The 21,906-nt window shown below is 54.2% G+C and overlaps 7 protein-coding genes across 7 annotated transcripts; 3 read left to right on the top strand and 4 right to left on the bottom strand.

The window, feature by feature from the left end:
* Nucleotides 1-1,383: 1,383 nt before the first annotated feature.
* On the bottom strand, nt 1,384-5,846 carry CLAFUR5_12971 (Tyrocidine synthase 1; the record flags this gene model as incomplete). Its single annotated transcript, XM_047912119.1, has 3 exons — nt 1,384-4,955; nt 4,992-5,110; nt 5,215-5,846. The coding sequence occupies 3 exons, from the start codon at nt 5,844-5,846 to the stop codon at nt 1,384-1,386; spliced, it is 4,323 nt and encodes a 1,440-aa protein (XP_047768253.1).
* A 3,698-nt stretch (nt 5,847-9,544) lies between these two features.
* Nucleotides 9,545-10,270, top strand: CLAFUR5_12972 (uncharacterized protein; the record flags this gene model as incomplete). The annotated part of the gene is made up of 1 exon (XM_047912120.1): nt 9,545-10,270. The coding sequence occupies one exon, from the start codon at nt 9,545-9,547 to the stop codon at nt 10,268-10,270; it is 726 nt and encodes a 241-aa protein (XP_047768256.1).
* Nucleotides 10,271-10,449: 179 nt separating this feature from the next.
* Nucleotides 10,450-11,670, bottom strand: CLAFUR5_12973 (uncharacterized protein; the record flags this gene model as incomplete). The annotated part of the gene is made up of 1 exon (XM_047912121.1): nt 10,450-11,670. The coding sequence occupies one exon, from the start codon at nt 11,668-11,670 to the stop codon at nt 10,450-10,452; it is 1,221 nt and encodes a 406-aa protein (XP_047768255.1).
* Nucleotides 11,671-12,928: 1,258 nt separating this feature from the next.
* On the bottom strand, nt 12,929-14,524 carry CLAFUR5_12974 (uncharacterized protein; the record flags this gene model as incomplete). Its single annotated transcript, XM_047912122.1, has 1 exon — nt 12,929-14,524. One exon carries the CDS (start codon nt 14,522-14,524, stop codon nt 12,929-12,931), a length of 1,596 nt encoding a protein of 531 aa, XP_047768258.1.
* Nucleotides 14,525-17,017: 2,493 nt separating this feature from the next.
* Nucleotides 17,018-18,161, bottom strand: CLAFUR5_12975 (Tyrosine-protein phosphatase 1; the record flags this gene model as incomplete). The annotated part of the gene is made up of 2 exons (XM_047912123.1): nt 17,018-18,045; nt 18,095-18,161. 2 exons carry the CDS (start codon nt 18,159-18,161, stop codon nt 17,018-17,020), a joined length of 1,095 nt encoding a protein of 364 aa, XP_047768257.1.
* Nucleotides 18,162-18,851: 690 nt separating this feature from the next.
* On the top strand, nt 18,852-19,292 carry CLAFUR5_12976 (uncharacterized protein; the record flags this gene model as incomplete). The annotated part of the gene is made up of 1 exon (XM_047912124.1): nt 18,852-19,292. The coding sequence occupies one exon, from the start codon at nt 18,852-18,854 to the stop codon at nt 19,290-19,292; it is 441 nt and encodes a 146-aa protein (XP_047768260.1).
* A 929-nt stretch (nt 19,293-20,221) lies between these two features.
* CLAFUR5_12977 (uncharacterized protein) lies at nt 20,222-21,691 on the top strand (the record flags this gene model as incomplete). Its single annotated transcript, XM_047912125.1, has 1 exon — nt 20,222-21,691. One exon carries the CDS (start codon nt 20,222-20,224, stop codon nt 21,689-21,691), a length of 1,470 nt encoding a protein of 489 aa, XP_047768259.1.
* Nucleotides 21,692-21,906: the final 215 nt, after the last annotated feature.

The raw sequence follows: 21,906 nt of genomic DNA on the forward strand, positions 1-21,906 counted from the left end.
TCGTCGTCAGGGGCATGGGAGGCGTCAGCAGGTGCTATCTTTCAGATCGCGCATCATATGACTTTTACGTTGTGTCCCAAATGACTTACCTGGCGCTTGATATCCCTGTGAGACAGAAGCTGTGCAAGGCATTATTGCGCCAGTGGGTCAGAGGTAGTGTCTTTGCGTCTGAGGGAAGCGAAGCGCTTATCCTTCCGAGCGCAGGCTCCTTTCAAATCAAGCTTGAGGATGTAGTCAGAAGGCGTCGCAAGAAACCTTGAGGTGCCTGTTGCGGCTCGTAGTACCAACAAATGAAAGCCCTTGTGCAAGGGAACATGACCGCGGCGGATCAGATTGTATCGCGGCAGCGTTGAGGGAACGCGAAGCGCTTTCTTCGAGGATCTAGTCTTCTTTCACGCCAGCTGTAACATCGTAACTGTCATGATATGGGGATTGTCGTCGCGGCGCTTGCTATCACAAGAATAGCCAAGCCAAGCAAGACAGTCCTGCTTCGAGATATCGTGATAATTGTGACATTCTCAGAGGGACATGAAGCGCTCTGATCTACGAACGTCCAGACTTTCACATTGGGCGGCACATGCCGTGTGACCAAATCGCGATGAAGCGACACCCGCGACGCATACAGACATGTGGCAACCTCTCGTCCCAAAGCGCCCCAAGCATCGCACGGCTCTGCCGCTCTGGACGAGCCGCGCGAGGCAGTCGAACTGCAGCGGGTGGGAGCCACCACAGTCGCCTCCAGAGTACAGTCAGCGCCCTACTCCATGACACGAGTACCCTTTCACTGTGACCAAGAGATTCGAAGAAAGTTGAAAAGATCGACACCACCATGTTCCCAACTGGACCTCGTCGTAGGGACTGACGTGGCGCTTGCGTCCACAACACAACACACTGCACGCTGATCAGCGGCACTTTAGATGGTCGGACGATCATAACAGAATCTAGAGTCTACGAAGCGCTCTTTCCAACTTAAATGACGTCTTCAAGATCCTACTTCCGATGTGACTGGGCAGAAGCATGACAGGGAGAGGACTGAGCTTCCATGACTCTCGGATGATGTGACAGAGTCGTAGACGATGACGCGGCTCGGCTTCCTCCAGACATGGCGAACTGCACAAAGCAAACACGTTCTGGCGAATCAAAGTAGCCGCCATGGCCTCTGAGACATAGCTCGCGCTTGCCTCTTTGTCTTTTGTGTATGTGTGGACGTCTGTGTTACCGTTGATTGTATCGCGGGTGTGCGAGAGCGATGGCGTTTAAGACATGACATCTTAGAACTGAAAAACCCAGTCATTGTCAAGGAACTTTGATCATATGTTATCCTGGGCTCAAGCGCTAATCATCAAATACAGAATCCAACTTTTTGACATCCTGAACTGTTCATCAGGGCTTCTCCTTCTCCCTAGTCTTCTCCGAACTCGTCCGTGAGCTCGGCGTACTAGCACTAAACGTCCTCGTCGTGGCCGCGCTTTGCATTGACGAGATTGGGCTTCGTCTTCTCTTGCCTCTCGGCCGCACAGGTGCACCCTCCCATGCTGTAGTCGCAGGTAATGTCTCACTCTTCATGACCAAGGACAGACTGCCCAGCTGTGCATCGTCGGACACTGTACTACCCGGCAAGCAAATCGAGTATGGTTTGAGACAAGCCCTGTTGCCAAGGTGAACGCGGCCGATCTTCATGATCCTATCCTCGAAGAGATGTGTTTGTGCGCCACAGGACTTGTTGACCATTGCCTCATCACCAATTGTGACACAGTCGTACTCCGTAATGTCAGGATGAAGCAGCGTAGCGCGCTTGCCAATCTTGACACCAAAGAGCCGGAAGCACATCGCCAGATAAGGAGTGCCGACCAGGAAGTTCGTCAACATAGCCATGGTGATCGTCTCATAAGTACTAGTGACAGCCTCACTCAGCCACACATCGAGAGACCAGAGCGGCCACTCCACCGGCTTGTACTTTCCGATGAGAATCCACTTCAACGCCACAGTGAAGAATAGCGCCGGGAGAGCAAACATGAACATATAAAATAATGGGAGCATCAAGAGTGTGTGAACAGCGCCAATACCGCTGTAGCCGAGGTAGGCGATCTGGAGGGAGAAACCGAGGCCGAAGACGATGAGGGCGCGAGGTAGGACGATGCGGAGACCTTCGATGGTGAGACGAGCTGCGATACGGGCCTTTGAGGGCCGGAAGAGGAGGTGGTCGGCGTGGCCTTCGATTCGCTGGCGGGCGGGCATGAATACTGGAGGAGATCCGAAGCAGGACGTGTTGGTGGGCAGTGGCTTGTCCAGAGGTGGTGCGATGGACAGGACACCCACCAAGGTGCCTGAAGCGAGTGTCGTGCCTTGTGGAATTAGGGAGACGTTCCCAGCAAACGCCCGCTTCTCGAGCGTCGTCTTCTTCAGCTTCAGCTCGTTGCCGCGTACGTCGTTGTCGCCCATCAGGACGGCATCAGCAACAAAGGATTCATCTCCAATCTCCAGCAGTTCGAAGCTTAGACCGCGAGCAGTAGAGATCTCAGCTCTCTTGCCAATCTTGACACCAAGTACCCTTAGGAAAGGGACAATGTACAGCGTGGCGAAAACAGGGTGGAGGACACCAAGTGCAAGATCGAAGACTCTGTCCAGGAACCACTTTCGCAAGTACCAGCTAGAGTAGATTTTGTATTTTCCTTCCTTGAGTTTGCCGAGGAATAGTCTCCGGAGGACGATGAACTGGATGAAGACGAGACACTGATATGCAAGCGCGATGGGCATCGCAAGCACTGCGACTTGTCCCCAGTTGCTGATGTCTCGGAAGTCAACGGCATCGAACAGGAATAGACCTGGAATCTGCGGCACAAGGAAGAGGAGTGGTATGATAAACACAGCCAGGAAGAAGTTGCCCGTAGCCATGGCCATAGCTCGTGGCAGCGATGGTCGAGTCTTTGGTCCAAGTGCTGCTTCGTCGTCCTTCAAATGTCGCTCGAACTGGGCAGGAGATCCGTGCCAGCGTTGCCAGCTTGGGATGTGCATACCATCGGCGACCATGGAAAGTGGCCCAATATCAGCTGCTTCATCGACAACGGCACCGCCTTCAACCACAGTGTTGGACCCAATCTTGGCGTCATTGTGAATGACGACCTTCTTCAAGATGAGTCTGCCTCGCTCGACCACGCTGACGGCCATCCAGACATCTGCACCTACCACAACATCGTCACCAATTTCGAGAAGGTCTGCAGCTGCGCCAACACCCATGGCGCCGAGGTGACAGAACTTCCCGACCTTGGCGCCGATGGCTCGGAGGAATATCGGGTACAGTGCAGAGTCGGCGATAAGCTTCGGGTTTGCCAGGCCAACCAAGCGCTCTGCTGTCCACCAGCGGAAATAGTAAACGCCATAAAGAGGATACTCTCCTTCTTTTGCTTTGCCGAGAACCAGCCACTTTCCTACGACCGCCAAGATCGACAAGACCACAGGGAGTACCACGAAGACAGCGTAGGCGCCAAGAATGGCATAGCCAAAGTTCCGGCCTCTGATCAGCACGTCAGCCAAAAGATATGGCACTAAGATGTCGATGGATGCGATGAAGAAAAGGAAGAGCAGTGGAATGATCTGCGCAATACCACAGAGGATGAACTTCGTCGGCGACACAGGCCAGCACTCTCCAGTCTGCGGACCGGCGTCTTGACAATCAGAGCCGAAGACGGTGCTGCTTCTGTCGTCATCGTCTGGCAAGGTGTAGCGAGCGGCGATGTTGGCTGGAGTGCGCCCTTCGTAGATGTCCGGAAGGCCTATCGATGCAAATGGCATGAAGTCTTCTTCTGACTTCGCTTGCCGCAGACGCGATACCAGCACGGCAGCTGTGAGTGAGTGGCCGCCCAAGTCGTCGAAAAAGTCGGCGTCGACTTTGATGTGGCCTGCTTGCGGGAAGACGGCAGCCAATGTCTTCATGAGAACTCTAAGCGGACAGGTCTCCGGGATGTCCACATCCACTTCGGTCGAAGCATCGCTGCTGGCTTGCCTGCGCGCAAGGGCTTCTGCTGCTTTGTGCACCGAGACATCGTGCAGCGCCTTGGCATTGATTTTGCCGCTAGGAAGTCTAGGCATCTCGTTGGCTTCGAGGTAGTAGACTTCCTCTGGACGCATGTAGGCAGGAAGATGCTGTGCAGCCAACTGGTGTATCGATGCGACGTCTTCTTCGGCTCCCGGTCGAATCACCACGAATGCTTCCAGCCGAGCTGTGTCTGTGTTGGGGTTGGCCAAAATCACTGCGGCAGCTTGTACGTCTGCATAGCTGCTGAGTCGAGACTCAATTTCGCCGAGCTCGATTCGAAATCCGCGGTGCTTTACTTGAGTGTCGATGCGGCCGAGGAATGCAATCTTAAGGTCGGCTTGTAATCTGACTCTATCGCCGGTGCGATACAGCTTTTGTGAGGTGTTTGGTGCCAGAGGGTGATCCATGAATTTTTGCGCTGTAAGGTCTGCCCGTCCCACATAGCCAAGACCGACACATGGTCCACCGATGGCAAGCTCGCCTTCTGTGCCCTCCTGGAGTTCGAGAGGCACTGAGCTGGCCAAAGGCTGTCCATCTTCTGGTATGGGTAGGATACAGGCATGGTATGAAGGTAGCGGTCGACCGATGGTCACTGCTACATCTGGCACAAGCTCATCCCACGTGGCAGTGACGGTTGTCTCCGTGGGTCCATATGTGTTGACGATTCGAAGGCCAGGCCGTGCAAGGCGCTTGACTAGCGAGGGTGGACAAGCTTCACCGCCCAGGTTGATGAGCCTTATACACGTTGGCAGGAGGTAAGCATCGGTGTCGATCTGCGAGATGCCCATGATGCCAATAAGAGTTGGCACCGCGTTTACAAGGGTGACACCACGTGCATCCCAGACGGATGGGAGACCACCAACATCTCTGCATTCTTCTCTAGTACCAATAGCGAGATGCCCGCCGCCAGCGATCGTGACTCACATTTCCTCAACGAACATGTCGAAGGCGGGACTAAAGCCATTCCATACGATATCGTTCGCGCTGGTACCCAGAACTTCTCTCTCACTTAGTGAGAACATTAATGCCGCGGAGTGAGGTATTGCAATTCCTTTGGGTGTGCCGGTCGTACCACTGCACATCAATGTTAGTCATGCTCCGATACCTCGATTGCTGGGAGTTGGCTGAAGTGAAGCATACATCGGGCTGGGAAGAACCCGGTAGATTTTCACACTCACCTGGTGTAAATCAGATAGGCTGCATCTCGTGGACCTGGACCAGCAGGTCTTGACGGTGCTGCAGCAATTTCCGTCTGTGCTAGAAGATCCATGATTTTGCGTACCTGCAACGGCGACTTGCCAGCAGCATTAGTGCTAGTTGTGACACGCTGCTCGACATCGTGTGCCCTCTCCAGATGGTCTGCGTCACAAAGAATGACAGATGTACCAGCATCGAGAATGCAGACCACCGCACGATCTATTGGGACGTCCGGGTCGAAGGGCAGCCATGTGGCACCTGAGTATGTTGTGGCCAGAATGGAAAGGATCAGCTCCAGTCCCTTCTCCAGCCATATGGCGACCACAGGCTTTGAGTTGCTGCTTGCATCGTTGTTTGGGAAAAGTCGGACTAGCTGTGCAGCCAACGATGCTGCAACAGCATCTGCCTCAGCGTATGTTACACGCTTCAGTGAATGTCCGGTCTGGCAAGAGAAGGCAACATCGTTCGGTCGTTCTCTCGCTCGGTGTTCGAAAAGCCGTGAAAGTGTCGATACCGTTGATGGTGGTAGAGGTGCTGTGTCCAAGGGCGCTATGCCAGTGAGTATCGTCGAGTCACTCATAGAGAGCTCGGCGGAGAGACCAGTCGACACCATTGGGTCTCTTTACGAGAGGTGCTGGGAGACGGTGTCGAGAGTGAGGTCGGCTTAAAACTGCTCCAGACGGGAATCATGACGAAAAACCTAAACAGAGATGTTCGACTCTATGTGGCGCATTACGTGTCCCCGGAAGTGTCACAAAACGAACATCGGTCCCTGGCCTGGCCAAAACGTGTCGCCAGTGGCGCTCAGGGCGCTATTACTGGACTTACTTCGTCATGTTGGTCCCCGTTGAACCATAGGGGTGCGCCCAGGCCTATCCTCTTTGCCAATGCCCGCAGCGAGAGTGTCGCCATGCAATATGCATGGTGCAATGGGCGATGTTGGTCGTCTGCAGGACAACCATCTGCGAATATGCTGTGATCGTCAAGCGGTTAGCAGGAGTCAGAGAGGATTGGTGCATACGGTAATGTACAACACAAAATTGAGGTCGTACATTCCGAGCTGAGGTGGGTGGACGCGTATGCTTCGCGGCTTCCTTAAGCTAATAAGCTCGTACAGCGACCCAGCGTGTTTGTACACGTGCACGCTCCTGGGACCCCGCGAAAACAGGGGCGTGATTCGGCCAGGATGGCGATTGTACCTGGCGCAGGCGGACGTTCAATTTAAAGTTAAGGTGAAAATAGAGTTGAGCTTGGCAAAGTCTTGGTTGAATAGGTCAAACCTTGCCTGCCGGGACAACAAGCGGTTCCGGCTGTGCTGACAAAAAGTCTGCCATTCGCTGGTCCAAGTGCCGGTCTGCCGCAGTAATGTTGTTCTTTCTTAAGGCCAGGCGTCAGCCTCAGAAGTCTCTTGAGGAGTGGCCTCTCGCTCTCCAGTGCCATGGCCTTGTGCGCAGCTTCCAGCTTGTTGGCGTGATCGCAAACTGTCCGCAGAAATGCCCGTTACATGTCTAGACTGGCAGTGGTGCCGCAAGCTTGGTCATGATGCCGAGCGTCGGCCTGCAGTGACTATGCACTCTTGAGAAGGCTTGTTACTGATGTGTTGGAGCGCATCCCACCGGAACGACTTGCCAAGGGCCTCCAAGACTGCACAATGTCAGAGATTAGCATAACATTCGATTGTATCGAGATCGAGTCAAGCAGCGCGTGGAAAACTCTGATGCCCAGTATTGACAAACAACATCGCGTTGTTCTAAATCGAGAATCTGACGACGTCTTGGTATGATGCGGTGGAGAGGACGGGATGATCGCATGCAGAATATCCAGCGCAGTGGTCTGCGGCGGTTCCAGAAAGGCGCCGACGTGCCATGAGCAGTGCGGCAGGAATGGCAGTGATTCCCGTCGGCCCACGAAGAGAAGTTATGTCGGCGGGTATGCATTATCGCGCTCCGCATAGCTGCGACTCTCACCCGCAAACGCAGATGCTAGCAGCATGCGGGTCAGAGATGTGTTGTCTTGGTGCGGCGCATGGGGCCGGCTGGTCAGAGCGGTGAATTGAGCTGAGTCGAGCTGACGGCTCGTGGCCGCATTCTCGCAGTGCTTCTGGAACCGTGGCACTGGGCACTGGGTACACGTGGACGACTGAAGTCTGCTGGTCCGTTTCGATGAATGCTCCTTGACCCAGCATGACGGTAACGTTGTTCTTGTTGCAAAAGACGAGTTTGGCGCTTCACAAATTACCTAATAATAGGGCGGCTGATCGACTCCGGGATCTGCATCCGAAGCCCTAGTCTGCTTTCGAAACGGCTGCACTGGCTCTATGCCGACACTTGGCTGATGATCTTGCTCTTCTTCATCCATCGTTCCATCATCACCACATCCGATCCATCGCCATCCATCGCCACGAGTCTCTTGGCAAGGCGTGGCCAAGACGGCACGATCTGCTGCGTGCGACAGTTTCATCAGCGAAAGTGTCGAGCTTCTCGTTCGTATCCGACCGTCCCACACGAGATTTGACCATCATCAGCACAGCCCGACAACGTTGCTGGACGAGAACAGGACTGACATGCTCGACACGACCCGTCGCTTCATCAGACATTGAGCGAAAAGCCAAGCCTCGAGCAATGCCTTGATGCGAGCAAGCTGCATTTGATGAGAAAAGACGTACGGTAACGACAAACCATGTCATAACACGTATGGGCGTCATCACCTCGAACCTGCGTTGAGCCAAGTCGGGTGGGCACTATTGGAAGTCGAATGAGTGCATTATTAATGATGGACGTGATGTCGCGACGAAGCCGCCGAGACTGTTCGTAGGACAAGCTCAGCATCCGCATCCGCAAATGCAGCTGAGAAGAAGACTGTACCGCCAAGCACCCGCAATCGTCGAGTGCGATCGTCAGCGGAGACGGGACAAGATCAGGCCACACACGGTCCGTCTCAGGCAGCCACTTGCAACATTTAGCATCTGCTAGAGGTTTATTCTCCTTGGAAATGTCGATGCCGCTCTTCCTCCACGATATGGAAGCGATGTTGAGCGATGCCGTCACCATCCGAAACAGCCCAAGGTTTGGTGTTACCGTAATACCGATCACGCTTGCCGTGACGAACATGAGGTGACGAACATGAGTCGATCGCAAAGCGCTTGGCCGGGAATATGCTCTTCCAGACGGACGTCAAAGCTGGAGGCTGACGGAGCGTGCATCCAAGATTACTTGCAGCACGGCAGCGGACACAGTCAGACCCATGAAGTCGAAGCTGTACGTTGAAGAGTCGCACGTAGTCACGATTACCTCAGGGCTTCACTCCCAAGCGAGAGGCCGGTGTGGTTGAGCAGTGGCCAAGGAATGATTACCGGCGCTGCCCATCGCTCGCAGTGTCGATGGACGACAAGATTGCTCGTCCTTGAACGATGTGTGCTAGCACAGTCTGGCATCGCCCTCGCATGGCAATCAGAGTCAAGACAACCTGTCTCTCATCTAGATTGTGGAACAAGAGGCAAACGAGCAATGTTTGCATGCTCGAGAGGAGCCTTCCTAAAGGCATGAGAGCCCTTGGACCTGGGATTTGTGGTCTCCATGACAGTCTGCCCGGTCAAAATGTCGATCACCGCACAAGAAGAGATACCACTCCAGTCAATTCCTCGTGAGCCCTCTGAAGTTGCGCGACCAACTGCGATTCGCACAACACCACCACCAGCGTACGAATTGACAATCACGGCGCCTGCCGAAGCGGAGAACGTGGCGCCAACACCGCATATGGCAGTGCTACGGCATTATACCTCTCAGCCTTCTGCGTCACGCTCAGGTCACTGCAAGTGTTGTCTGATCGCGTTGTTCGGTTTTCTCATCATCCCGACTGCTCTTGGCATACGCAAGTGTAAATGCTCATCGGACTGTGGATGCAGGTGCTGACAACGCTGTAGAGTTCGGGTACTGTCAAGGCAATCGGCAATCGTGGATCCGCATCTTTAATGATGGTCCGTCGAGTAACAGGAGCGTAGACGCAACGACGAAGACTCTGAGTTCGTACGTGGCTGTGACGACGACGTGTTATGGTCGTGATTGCTCTATGTCGTTGTAAGGGCAAGAGGTATCAGACTAGAGTTCCTGCGTCACGCGCTGCTTCTCCACAACATCTTCGCAAGCCTCCAGTAGTCATACATGACGACCAGTGGATCTGATGACCACGAAACTGGGCATCAGACTTGAAGCTGAGTAGCTCACCAATATCTCACCTCACATCTTGTCATCTCTCAGACTTCGACCACTCTTTACAATCATCTGACGGTATTCATCATACACAACAACAGCCATGACGTTCCATCTGGCCACAAGCACATCTCACCAAGCAAACTCCGAAAGCAAAGTCCCATCCCCAACCCCAACTTCGTTGAACATGACACAACCCGCCCAGACCACAGCATCCTTCCTCGAACTCCCCGGCGAACTCCGCAACAAGGTCTACAACTTGCACCTCAACGACCTCGCACCCCTCATTGGCGGATCCTGGCTTTCCGTCGAAAATAGCACCTTCCTCATCGCCTCCTCCGACCTCAACCTCTTACTCGCAAGTCGCCAAATAAATACCGAACTCGGCCCCCTCTTCTGGCAGCACTTCGACATCTACTTCAAGAGATGCGTCTTCCTGCACGTCAAATCAGCGCGCTCGATTTCCATGGCCTGGCAACGGCACGCCGATCGCGAGTTTCTCCCGGGGATGGGGTTATTGTATTCAGATGACAGGAGTATTGGGCTACGACTCGATAGAGGCGGTGGGCATCTTTTCCGGTCTAGAAAGGGGCATAGTAGAGGACTACCTCTCGTGGAAGCGTTGGAAAGGAGTGGTGCTTCGTATGATCTGGGAGACTTGATGCCGTTTCACGGTAGCGCGCTATCGGGGGATGAGAAGGCTGATGCTACCGTATATGTTAAGAAAGGCGGGGAGCTTCATCGATTGAGAATTTGGACGTATGGGGTGGAGGTTGGGGCTGGGGTTGGGGTTGATGGGCCGCTGTGGGCATTAGATTGGGGGTTGTGAGAGATAAATGATCAAATTGTTGACCTCAACCGCTATCGGGAGATCATGCACACTCGCATTCAGCTAGCAAATGGACGACAGCAACAATGACTGCACTGTCCACCTCTGGCCGCTTTGCTTCGAGTCCGCCTCATGTGTCTACGGGCCGCAGATAATTACCCCTCGGCCACTTTGGCTGATCACGACTGTGACGCTCGCGCTCGAGTGCTGTACTGCAGATGCATGAGCAGTCTGACCTGCAACTGACACTCCAGCACAGTCCTCTCGATTGTTAGCACATCACCCTCAGCAATCGCTCGGTACGTCCAGCCCTTCTCACGACACTCCAGCAACGTCCTCTGGTCACTCTGAGACCACCTAGCCCGCTTCAAAGGCGTATCTTTCGTAAAATTCATCTCAAATGCAACCTTTCGAATGGCCGCAGTCCTCGCGATGACTTCAGCGACCTGCTCCCAGCCCCATGGCTTGCCAAGATGACCATAGCGTAGCAGTATCATCATGTCATGTTCCTCTTCATTCCAATCTTGGCCGTTGCGATACCGATTCGCTAGGTCTTCTGTGTCGCCGTTGTCTGCGTCGGACATCGTCTTCTTACTACGTTGGCGAGGTTTAGAGACCGGCTTTGGGGATTCAAGCTGCTTGGAGCTTGCCTGAGTAGTAGGTGAATTCTCCGAATGTGGGAATCCCGAATCCCGTCTCTTTAGTGACGGATCAAAGACTAATCCCGCCTCTGGTTGATAATTGCTCTTTACGGAGTGAGATGGGCCCTTTGAAGTCTGATAGAAAGCTGCGGCCTGAGCTGCTACTGCACGAGGCTCGTGAACTCCGTCAGGTTCATGTCTGATGGACAACAACACGTTTGCTATATCGAAATCTTCTGGATCTATCGATACAGAGCCATCAGAATCTGTCGAAGGCTCCGATGTAGCTGCGTCATCGTCGACTTCTGTCTCTTCGCCATTTCCCTGGACAACAATCTCATCGTCGCTGTCGGTTTCATCGCCTTGTGGAAATCCTGGAAGGCCCATCGCCTGACGCCTGTAGTATTCGCCGTTTGATCTCCACACTTCTGCGGCGAGGGAGGAAAACATGGCGTTCCTTACCCATTCAGGCTCAATAACCTTCCACTCGGATGGAGGCACGCCTTTGATCGGGTACCTCAGTTCCCCTGCATTGAGCTTTCTGTTGTATTCCTCCTGTCCAAAGGGGTCTTTTTGGCGCGCGATCGAGTTCGCTGGAAGATCTGAGCGATCTGGAACAGGGTCGTCGGCACTATCTAGCTTTTGTGGTTTCGACCCTTGCGGTACTTGCTGTGTTCCACCAAGTGCTGCGGTGCCATCGATATCAAGATTGTCGCATCTCCTCCTTTTGCGGCCGAGGTTGTCGTTGAATCTCGACATACTGGAATTTGGCGATCTCAATGAACAGCCAGAATTACAGGACCCCTACCGTAGTCCAGAGGGATCCAGATTCGGCTGGCGAGTCGCTACATTGACCTGTCCTCAAGCCCCAAAATGCGACTCGAGGCGGGCCCTCTGGTGTAGGGGGAAAGGAGGACTTTGCGCTTGGGGCTCTCCGTAGATGTACTGCTGGGCGCACAGAGAATTCCATCTCGCCAGTTGCGCCCATGATGGCCACGGGATATGATCTGACCACCACGAGGATATGGGACTCGCCGTCGCGGTCATCAAAGTCCAGTGCCTGGCCTTCCGACCTATCAGCTTCATGGCGATATCCATGAGTTATCTAGAGCTTCTCCCAGCCATGACTGGCTTCCTCGCGAACCGCGGACAGAATAATACCAGTACCAGTCATGCAATTCTGACTCGCAGCAGCACTCCACATAGCAAGCTCAGTCGTGACCCGACGAGTTATGCCGCCATAGGCGCATATTCTCGGCTCTTGCTCTTCCAGATCTCTGGATCATATCGTTGAGAAAGTCAGAAGGTAGTCAGCTTATGATCTCGATCGCCAGTGCCAAGATATGCGCACACTGCTGTGGCTCGGGGAAAATGTAGCTGGTGCCCAGGTGTCGTTCCGAAGGATTCCGATCTCGTTGTCCTCAGGATGTCGGAGTCCTGGCATATCTGCCAAGTGTCTTTTGCAAGGAGTCGTGCTAGCTGGACAGCGTTGTCCATTGTAACGATCCTGTTATACCATTCGGTTGTTGTCGTTATGCATGTCTGTGACAGCATTGTCAGAAAGCGACGGATGATGGACGTCGCACTGAACCAGTCGTACCGTGGGATATCGTGATGCACCATGCCTCTGTGATGTCTGCTAGCATTGAGGACCAGGGTATTGAGGCCAGAACGATATTGCAAAGCAACCTTTCTTCAATGTGCTACATATCGCACCGCGCTAATGTACAATCTACTGCAACCAACTTAACGGTGTAGTAGATCTCTCGGCTTGCTGTGATCTGTTGCAGTGTTGAAGAAAGGAAGATAGTGCGAAGTTAGCAAAAAGGGGACTATATCCCCCATGGTCGACGTCATCCTTAGTAAGGACGGACGGACCTGTCGTCATTCTTGGCGACGAGCATGTGATAGCTGAACGAAAGCAGACCTCCCAGTAAATCTACGCCAAGCGTGGCTTCCAATAATCTTTCTCTCAATGTTGTCTTCCAATATGTGCTCAGAAAGTATCCGAAGAGCGTCAAGCCCGAAGGTCTCCCCACTCCCCGACCTCGGGTTCGGTCTTGTCGCTCGACGGCACGGTCGAAGGCGTGGAAACACCACTTCCGGAAGATGCCTCTTCATTGTGGTCTCCAGCACTCGAACTGTGGCTTGGCTGTATAACAGCGCTGCCGGGGATACCCTTGGGTGTGAGTGCCAACACTCTCCGCATGTGATCCTCATCAAGCACCCGGTACTGCCGATATTGCATTTGGCATTCAAGCACCGTTCTTTGCGGGCTAAGAGCATCTCCAATGTCTTTCCATTCCCTGAGATTACCGGACTGGCGCCAGTTGTATACTTGAATGGTGTCTTCCATCGACCATGTAGGCATCCTGGGAACTAGGCCAGCAGGATAAGCCAATCTCAAGGGTTTGCCCTTGGACGTTCGTTGGCGACAGGCCTCTGCTCTCCCCATGATCTTGCTGATCTCGTTCCAACTGAGCACATCACCGAGATCGAGCCTGAGAAGACAGAGCTTATCATCTTCTTCAGGCATCCAGTTTTCGGTCTCGCGGAACCGGCAGCCCAAATCTTCTGGGTCCCTGGAGTTCAGACCAGGTGGGGCTGGAGCCTTACGTTTCGGAACATCAGGTGCAGTTGTGTTCGAAGTGGAGCCTGTATTTGAGCGCTTGGCTTTCTTCGGCGGTGGTGCTGTCCCGTAGTCGCCATCATCATCGTCCTGAAGTGCTTCTGGCTCGCTGTCGTCGGTCTCTTGAGCTGGCGGTGACTGGTTGGGTCCAGACTGCCTGCTACGTTTCTTTGAACCTGAGCTCGACTTTGGAGCCGCGACAGGAGCCGCAACAGGAGCCGCAACAGTAGCCGTAGCAGGAACCTGGCTCTTCGAAGCAGCGTTCGTCTTAAGGCGAACAATTTTGCTCTTCTGTGGTACCGGTGGTGGTGGCATCTCAGTGCCGCTATCGTGGACACTTTCTGTCGATTCATCGGGCGGTTCGTAGGGGCCCTCATCCGGTCCCGACGCGTGATGAATAGGGCGCGCGACATTATGGTGTGGTTGAGAGTGGCTATACATACACTCCGGCGATTCCTCATTAACGCTAGTCAGACCCAACTTCCACGTGAGCTTCAAGTGGCGGGCCACAGAGCCCATAAATTCCAAGTGGGAGATCTGATCAGCTGTCTCTGCCATCCGATTCTGGTCTCGGAGGACATCGCAAGCGGATGTGCAGACGTCCCATGGTACACGCTGCTTCAAAGCTGGGCATAGCTTGAGAGCCTCCGGGTACTTGACGCCGAGGTTTGGGTATGATAGGCCAGGGGTTAGGAATTGATCCGGGAGACGATCTTCCGCTACCAGGCAAGACAAGGGCCTGCAGTGTACGGGGTTTGTTGGATCGGGGTAGATGAGGCGATCCCACATGGTCCCTGTGGTTCTTGGCTCATCAACTAGGTCGAGGCTGCCGCTGTGAGGAGCGGGAGTGTATGTAGATCGCATGCTCGAGCATGGTTGCTGAAATTCCATAGCTTTCATCTGTTCGTTGACCTCCCACTGTTCCTCATACTTGATGTAACCCGGGTACATGATGACACCTGGGATCTGCTCGTTGGAGGCCATTTCGGTATGCTTGTGGAATTTGGAGGATGTGCTGTGCAGTGAAAGGTTGGTGGTTTTAACCTGGCTTGTCCTCATATTTGCAGGAGGCAGACTGTGATCTGTTGCTTATCAGCTCAAAGCTACAGCGTTGAAACAACAGTTTCTGGTACCTTGTCCTCAAATATATGACTCAACTATGCAATTGCGAGGAGCGTGGGCAGAGAGCGTCCGGGAAATTCCTGGAGTGGGAATTCCAAAATGCGCCAGACTGCTTGAGACAAGACAGGTGCACTGCCAGATATTTAAACAGCACGGCGAAGTGTGCCGACATATACACAGCCAAACTCACGTCGGCTCTAGCGGTGTTAGCGCACCACCTTTGTACAGCCCAGAAGAGGCAAGGCGTGTGAGGACGAGTGCCCTGACCAGTAAAGACTGTTGCATATCAGGTTGCAAACTATCGACGCTCTCTGCGCTGTCTTGGCCTGTCGGTGGCTTTGGTATGCGCCGCAACCAACATTTCAAGGTTGTGCGACTGCTGCACGGCATGTCGGTCTGGCCAGCGCGAGGGCGACCGAAAAACTAGTCATCGCTATTCTGAATATGCAGTCGCTAGATCGCTGGTAATATTGGCGTTCGTCTTGCCATGCTGAGAAGCTCGGGCGCACCCGGTCGCATTTAGAGTTTGATATGACGCAATAATTATTGGTCCGCTTGTTGAGGTGAATAATCGGGCGTTGCGCTGTCCGTAAAGACTTGCACCCCGACATGCTCTCTTTGCACTGGAAGTTTCGCGAAAGTGTCTCTCGCAGTCTAGACAGAGGCCCAATATTCTGCAAGCAGCCAGTACAGAGAGGGAGGTGCCATTGCAATGTCCATTTGCGGAAGGGCTTCTTGCCCAGGTACATGTAGTAAGCAGATCGACGCATGAGCCATGATCTAGACGTGCCGCCATATCCAGTAGCGTATACCGACTACGAGAAAGCCACGGAGAGGTATCTCGGGCATCCAGTAGAAAGCTCGTCATATCATCTCCCACAAAGGTCTAATATCAACAGGTTCGGTCGTAGGTTGTGGTGGTCGGGTTAGTAAGCAGATCCATCGTCGATGCGGTAACCGGCAGCCCGCAGGAAAGAGTGCCTGTTCGTGCTAGCGTGCAGAAGGCACATTCGTCATCAGTAAAGGCAGGTGACTCCCCGGGTGCAGGCACGTAAGCTTCAGGCTCAAGTAAGGCATCCAACGCCAAGACAGTAACGCACAATGGACATCGCTGCCCATTGCCATGTGACTGGCAGACAGCAACACCCCCAGATGTACTGCATGGGCGCACTACATAACCTTGAGCCCCTGGAGTGAAGCTTGCAGTGCACAGCGTGTAGTTCATTGTTCGCTGGAACTCAACAGGCTTTGCGCCATCACCACGAAGCTCAAGCGTAGTCCTTGAGCATTCCAAGTGCACTTAGCGTTGATACAGCAAAGCGATAGTGATGGAACGACGACATCTGCAGATGAAGACAGAAGTTAATGGACATTCTCGTCCTCGGGACAGAGCAATTTAGCAGGCCCTACTCAGGCCTACCGTGCTTGCAGACTTCGGTCTACAATTTCACGTCTGCGACGCATGTCATGCGTACAGTGAGCCAGGGAGTTTTTGCTTATGGCTGGCGTATGGAGGGAACATGGGCGAGTGGTGAGGGCAGGTGATGGGCGATGGCAGCGAGCAAGTGCGATGGACGAGTGCGATAGAGGAGTGCGATGTCGAGAAGCGAGAAGGGGAGTGCGATGAAGGAGCGCAAGGAGGGAATCTGGAGTAGGAAAGGTGAGGAGGAGGAGGAGGACCTATAGCGTGATACTTGTTAGTCGTACTGCCATGCTGCGAGCTGAACTTGAGCTACTTCCCCAGACTGCAAAGTGTCGTCCAAAGAGGCAGTCGGTATGCTGGTCGATCGAAGATCAAGGTCGATGAGTGATGAAGAGGGAAGACCAATTCCAAAAAGTGCGATGAGCGTGAGTATAGCTATTCCTGTGCACGGAGCATATTCCAGCGTCATCAGCAAAAGGTAAGCTCTCGACTCAGTACCCAAAAATTCCACCCCTCCTCGCCACTGTAGGACGCGACCCGAGAGAGAGGCAGAGTACTCATCTTGGCCGCCGTGAGCCATCTGTAGCGCAGCTAGTGCGGTGTGGCTTCGACTGGACAAGTGTATCGGGTCTGATTGAAGCATTCTCTGGCGGACGAGCAGCATGAGCATAGCTTGCCAGGCGCGTTGATCGCTTCTGATCCGCATTGGGTCATCAGCTGTCGAGTCAATAGAGTTCGAAGTACCTTCAGGGAAAAGTCAATACAGTACCTACCCAATGATACACTCATTCAATGCAGCGCATTACCAAAGGTCCTCCCAAGTCGTGTATCGTGCTTCGTGTTCATCGTAGGTAATGTTTCGTAGGTCGTCCTTCACGGCCCAACCGCACAGAAGGCCTCCAGTATCGTCTCGTACCGAGGTGATGAGCCTCCTACGGTCTGCCATTCTGCACAGCACCAGCCACGGTATCTCTCACCCCACCTTGTGCCCGCGCAGCCATCTGTTCCCGCATCACTTCGTACAGGAAGTTGAACTGCGATTCTCCTTGCACCATCATCATGCGCTGCTGCCGTAGGCTATCCACGGTCTCCGCGATCGGATCGCTGCCTTCTGGGAGATTATCTAGCTGTCCTGAGAACATTAAGCTGAGAAGGTAGTCGAGGGCGATGAAGGTTCCTGAGCGTCCGACACCTGCTGAGCAGTGAATGATGCGAGGATTCTCTTCATCGGTAGAGGCAAGATCAGCTGCGAAGGAGGATCCGTTCGTGTGGGTGTTGGTTTTCGTTGAGGCTGGCTGGTTGAGTGCCGCTGAGAGTCGCACAAGCTCGACCAGTGCATTGCGATCGTCTCCTTCTGGCACGAGGAAGTCTGGCCAGCCGGCGAAGAGCAAATGCCGTAACTCCTTCTCCTGTGTTTGTCCATCCTGCGTTTTGGTCCGTACTTTGAGCGTCCGTAGCTCACTCCGTGTTTTATCGTCGGCCTTGACATGTACAAGCTCGACCTCGGCCTCAAATCCGTCTCCTATCAGCTCATCTTGCTGAATCACCAACGGCGACTCCTCTTTACTCAGCGGGTAATACTGGAAGCACTTTTCCCGTCCTGCCTCGTGTGTCTGGGTGAGCATGACCACCACAGCCGGACTCTTCAATTCACTCGTGACCATACGGTAGAAGTGGTTCACGCTCGTATCCTTAGGCCCTTGCGTCGCGATGTACCTTCTCTTTCCCAGCTGAATTGGCGACGCATTGATGTAATCGGAAACACCTTCGGCGACCTTCAGCTTTATGCGGTTCTGAGCAAACGGCTCGACGTTCAGGTATCGATTCCGATTCATGACAAGCTCGCTATCGAGCCGCGACCATTGCGAAGCAGACTCGCCATTCTGCCCGGACTTCTGCGTGCCTTCGAGGAGGCGCTTGCGTTGCTGCCATTCTAGATCGACGAATTTGTGGTGCAGCTCTGGGTGATGTCAGTGAGTGAGCTCTGACGTGACTGCCACAGGACTCACGCGATCGGGACTGTTTCAAGAAGTGTGGCAGATGCGCATTGTTAGGCTTGTGGGTGGCTGCAGCCATGTGTCGGGTAGCCGGTTTGATGTGGACACGCGAGCATGCAGCTCCAACGGCTTGTGTTCCCGTGCAGCACTGCTTATGCACTCGAGACGCTGTAGCGGACAGCAATGGACGTGGAATGGTCGTGGTGATGTTCGAAGTCGCCGTACTGCCGAACGAGGGGTATATGTTTGCTGCTTGCAATGGCTGTGTCGTTGACGTGGGGAGTTCCGTTGATGGGGCACCGCAATGGGTGTGGGTGTGTCTTCGCGATGTTGCTGGTGAGCGAGGAAGAAGAGTACAAGACAAGAAGCTCGCTCAAAGAAGAGAAGCATGTGGCAAGTGCGGGAGATTCACATCAAGTGCGGCGCGAAGTGTGGTCGGTGGTCGTGGTATCTTCACATACATGTACATGTAGCTGGCGAATCATCGTCATCACAAAAGTGTACATACATGTATGTACCCTGCAGCACTCCCAGCTGCACTACCGAGCACCGACCGCATGGCCGCCAATCAACCCTTCCCCGACAAGCATCACACTGGACGTTTCGAACATTCCGTTCATTGCCATCAGGGGCAACAGTACTGCGTGTGTCAATCGTGAAGCCGGTAGTGGTACTGTACTGCAGCACGATATCATCGCTCTCGTTGGACCCCGCCTGGTACCCCCATACCTCCCCCAACGCCACCTCGGCCACCACTTTCACTCCCACCATGGCACCCTGGCTCCGTTTCCTGGAAGCCTACATGGTCCGAGCCCTCCTCCGCACCCCCGCCTTCCACCGCGGCGTCGAGAAAGTCGTCAAGCGCGTCCACCAATTCCGCCACGGGATCCCGCCCGAAGAGATGGGCGGCACCAAGATCGATATCGATGGTCCTCAAGGCGAGGCAGGCTTCGGGAAGCACTTCCTCGATGAGGTGAAGACACAAATTGGTGCGGCGGAGCAGAGAGAGACTGCTAGCGGTGCGGTCAGGACGCAGGGTGTGAAAGACGACAGTGTGAATGTGAGGAGGGCGGTGCCGGAGGAGGAGGATAGTGATGCGGCGTGGCAGAATATGCAGAAGAGTGGGAGTCAGGCACCTAAGGCGGGGTTTATGGAGGAGTATATGGATGCGTTGAGGGAGCAGGTAAGGAATCAGAACAAGGGGGGATGAGAGGAGATGATGGATTGTCACTATGTTACCACACCACTCCAAGAATCCGGACCCAGCGCAAAATGGCACTGCGGCGCCCCAGATGTGGAATCGGACACCGCCTCCAGACGCTCTACCTTTGAAGGCCACGCCCAGATGGCATCCACAGTGCAAGCCTAAGCTTCGGCTTCGACACAGCTGCCGACAGGAGCGACCGGACTGCTATGTGTAAGCCCCGAAGAAGAGCTACGCCTCTCCCCGTCGACGACAATCGCTTCGGCTCAAAGACTTTTATCAAGCGTACTCGCATCAGCTGGTCATCCCATCATCCATACATGTACTTGCGCTACCGCCAGGCTGGACACCCGAAACCTTATCCGACTGTCCTCAGACCTCATCTTCTAGTGCGGAATTTGGTACAAACAAGTCGCGCGCTGCTTGATGCATGATGTGCCCACACTGCATCGCGTCGACTACGTGCACTCGACAATACTTCAGTGCCATCGACGCTCGGTTGCCAACGCCACAGACCTTAGACGCATTTTTCCCAGTGCGTACCGGCAATCAGCGCCATCTGCTAGAATGACCAGTTTCGTACCCTGGTACCTCCTCGCCAGCCACGCGCGAATGACAGGCAGCCAGCATGCTGAGCTAATATGTAGAGGGCAGTAATAGCCGCGACGCTATGGGCATTGAAACATACGATGTGTGTCGCTTGAGCCGATGCATAGCTTCTCTACAGACTTGAACATGGCAGGACTGGGTATCCACTTGCTTACTCAATATGAGGACAATGAATATATATGTCCACCCCGGGGCTGTACTGATCTGCTGTCGAATTTCCTCGTTCGCACAGAATTTCTCACGAATCTCTCGTCTTTGCGAAGGATTTCGCATACCATCTCAATACCACACCTGTTCGTACCTGGGAGCAAGTACCGCTCGCTACCATGACTTCAAACGCCAACTCCGAGACTCGAGACTGGGATTCTACCCCACTGGCCCCGAAGACCCCTGACAAGGCCCTCCCGAAGACGTCAGTTCATGATGCCACTGCCCAGCACGACCCAGAGCAGCCCAAGAAAAGCAGATCTGGGAGAACTGTCAAGCCGAAAAAGAACTTCGAGGATGCGGCCCCTATGGCGACACCAAGCCGCTCGAAGCGGGCGAGGACTCCTGAACCCGCGGCAGATACACCGGCCGCACGGCCGAAGAAGACAAAAACGAGAGCGCCAGCTCAGGAGTCTTCTTCGCCACTCGAAGAGAGGTCTGAGGCTGCGGAGCCTGTCACGACACCACGTGGCTCGAAACGTGCTCGAGGTTCTGAACACGCAGTAGACATACCCGTCGCACGGCCCAAGAAGGCGAAGTCGAGAGCGCCTGCTCAGGGTTCGCCTCCACCACCCAAGCGTGCTCGCAATGCTCGAGCCGCAAGTAGCGTAGCTTCGTCTCTAAGCGAAGCGGAATCTCCCTGGTGCTGGGAGGAAGAAGAGGTCATCCTGGCGCTCTGGAAAGAGGATGTCCGGAAGGCCACTTCATGGAAGATGATTGGCAGACTCATGGGACGGACCGATTTAGCCTGTAGACTTACATACTGTCGTCTCTCGAAGCAGGACCCCAAGCGATCGAAGCCGGCTGACGAATTGAAGCCTCCCAAAATATTGGCGCCGGCTGTGCAGAGGGCTTTCGACAATCTGCAAGGTAGCGCTCTTCAGCAGCAGACTCAGGTACCAGCCGCTCAGACAGGCGATGCCGCGCCGGAATCCTCTAATGTACGACGCGATAGCGTTGTCGAAGGCAATGTGGACGACCTCGCTGAGTCCAACTCCAATGGCACAACCACCGGCCTTGCACAGCAGAATCACGCCCCGGCCGCTCAGCAATCTGTCACAACTTCGAGACCGCTTCTACCGTTCGGGAAGCCATGGGTCTTTGAGGGTGAGGGTACGGATTACATCGCGCCCATCTCCGCGATCCCCTCAACCACCGCCTCACCCTCCCCAGAAACCCTCGAGCCACCATACCCCTGCTGCAACATCCCCAGGGACACAGAATCCCACGACCACTTCATCTGCAAGCACTGCAACTACAGCCGCCCAATCTGCAAACAACGCGGCGAAGGCGTGTGCACCTACTGCCGCAAGAACCGTCGCGTGCAGTGGTACGCCTACATCATGTGCGAGATATGCGGCGACATCGGAAGGGAAGACCGCTTTGCAGTGCCCATTGGCGGTGGCGAGAGGGTCGATGAGGTGGGGCATCATAGAAAGAGGTGCACGGGGTGTCAGAGGAGGCTGGAGTGGACGCCTACGTGGAGGCTAGAGTCGTCGAGGTGGAGGGAGGTGTATGATGCGGATAAGGTGGCGGAGTGGTTGGGGTTGTGTGATTTCGGGCTTGGGAGTGAGGATGAGGAGGTTTAGAGGGTGGGTTAGAAGAGGATGTTTTAGGGGAAGGATGTATTGCATAACGCGATAGCGACGATGAATGTATGATTATTTCCACAGCACACCCCGAGGGCTCCTGACAAAAGAAAAATATGGCTACCGTGCTTCGAAGCGCGATAGTCATTAGAGCCTCTATAAAAAGCTCCGAGCACCATCGGCCGAAGCAATATTACGGAGAGATACGCGTCATG

The sequence above is a fragment of the Fulvia fulva genome, chromosome 11 (assembly GCF_020509005.1).
Source record: "Fulvia fulva chromosome 11, complete sequence".
In the NCBI taxonomy this organism is placed as follows: domain Eukaryota; kingdom Fungi; phylum Ascomycota; class Dothideomycetes; order Mycosphaerellales; family Mycosphaerellaceae; genus Fulvia; species Fulvia fulva.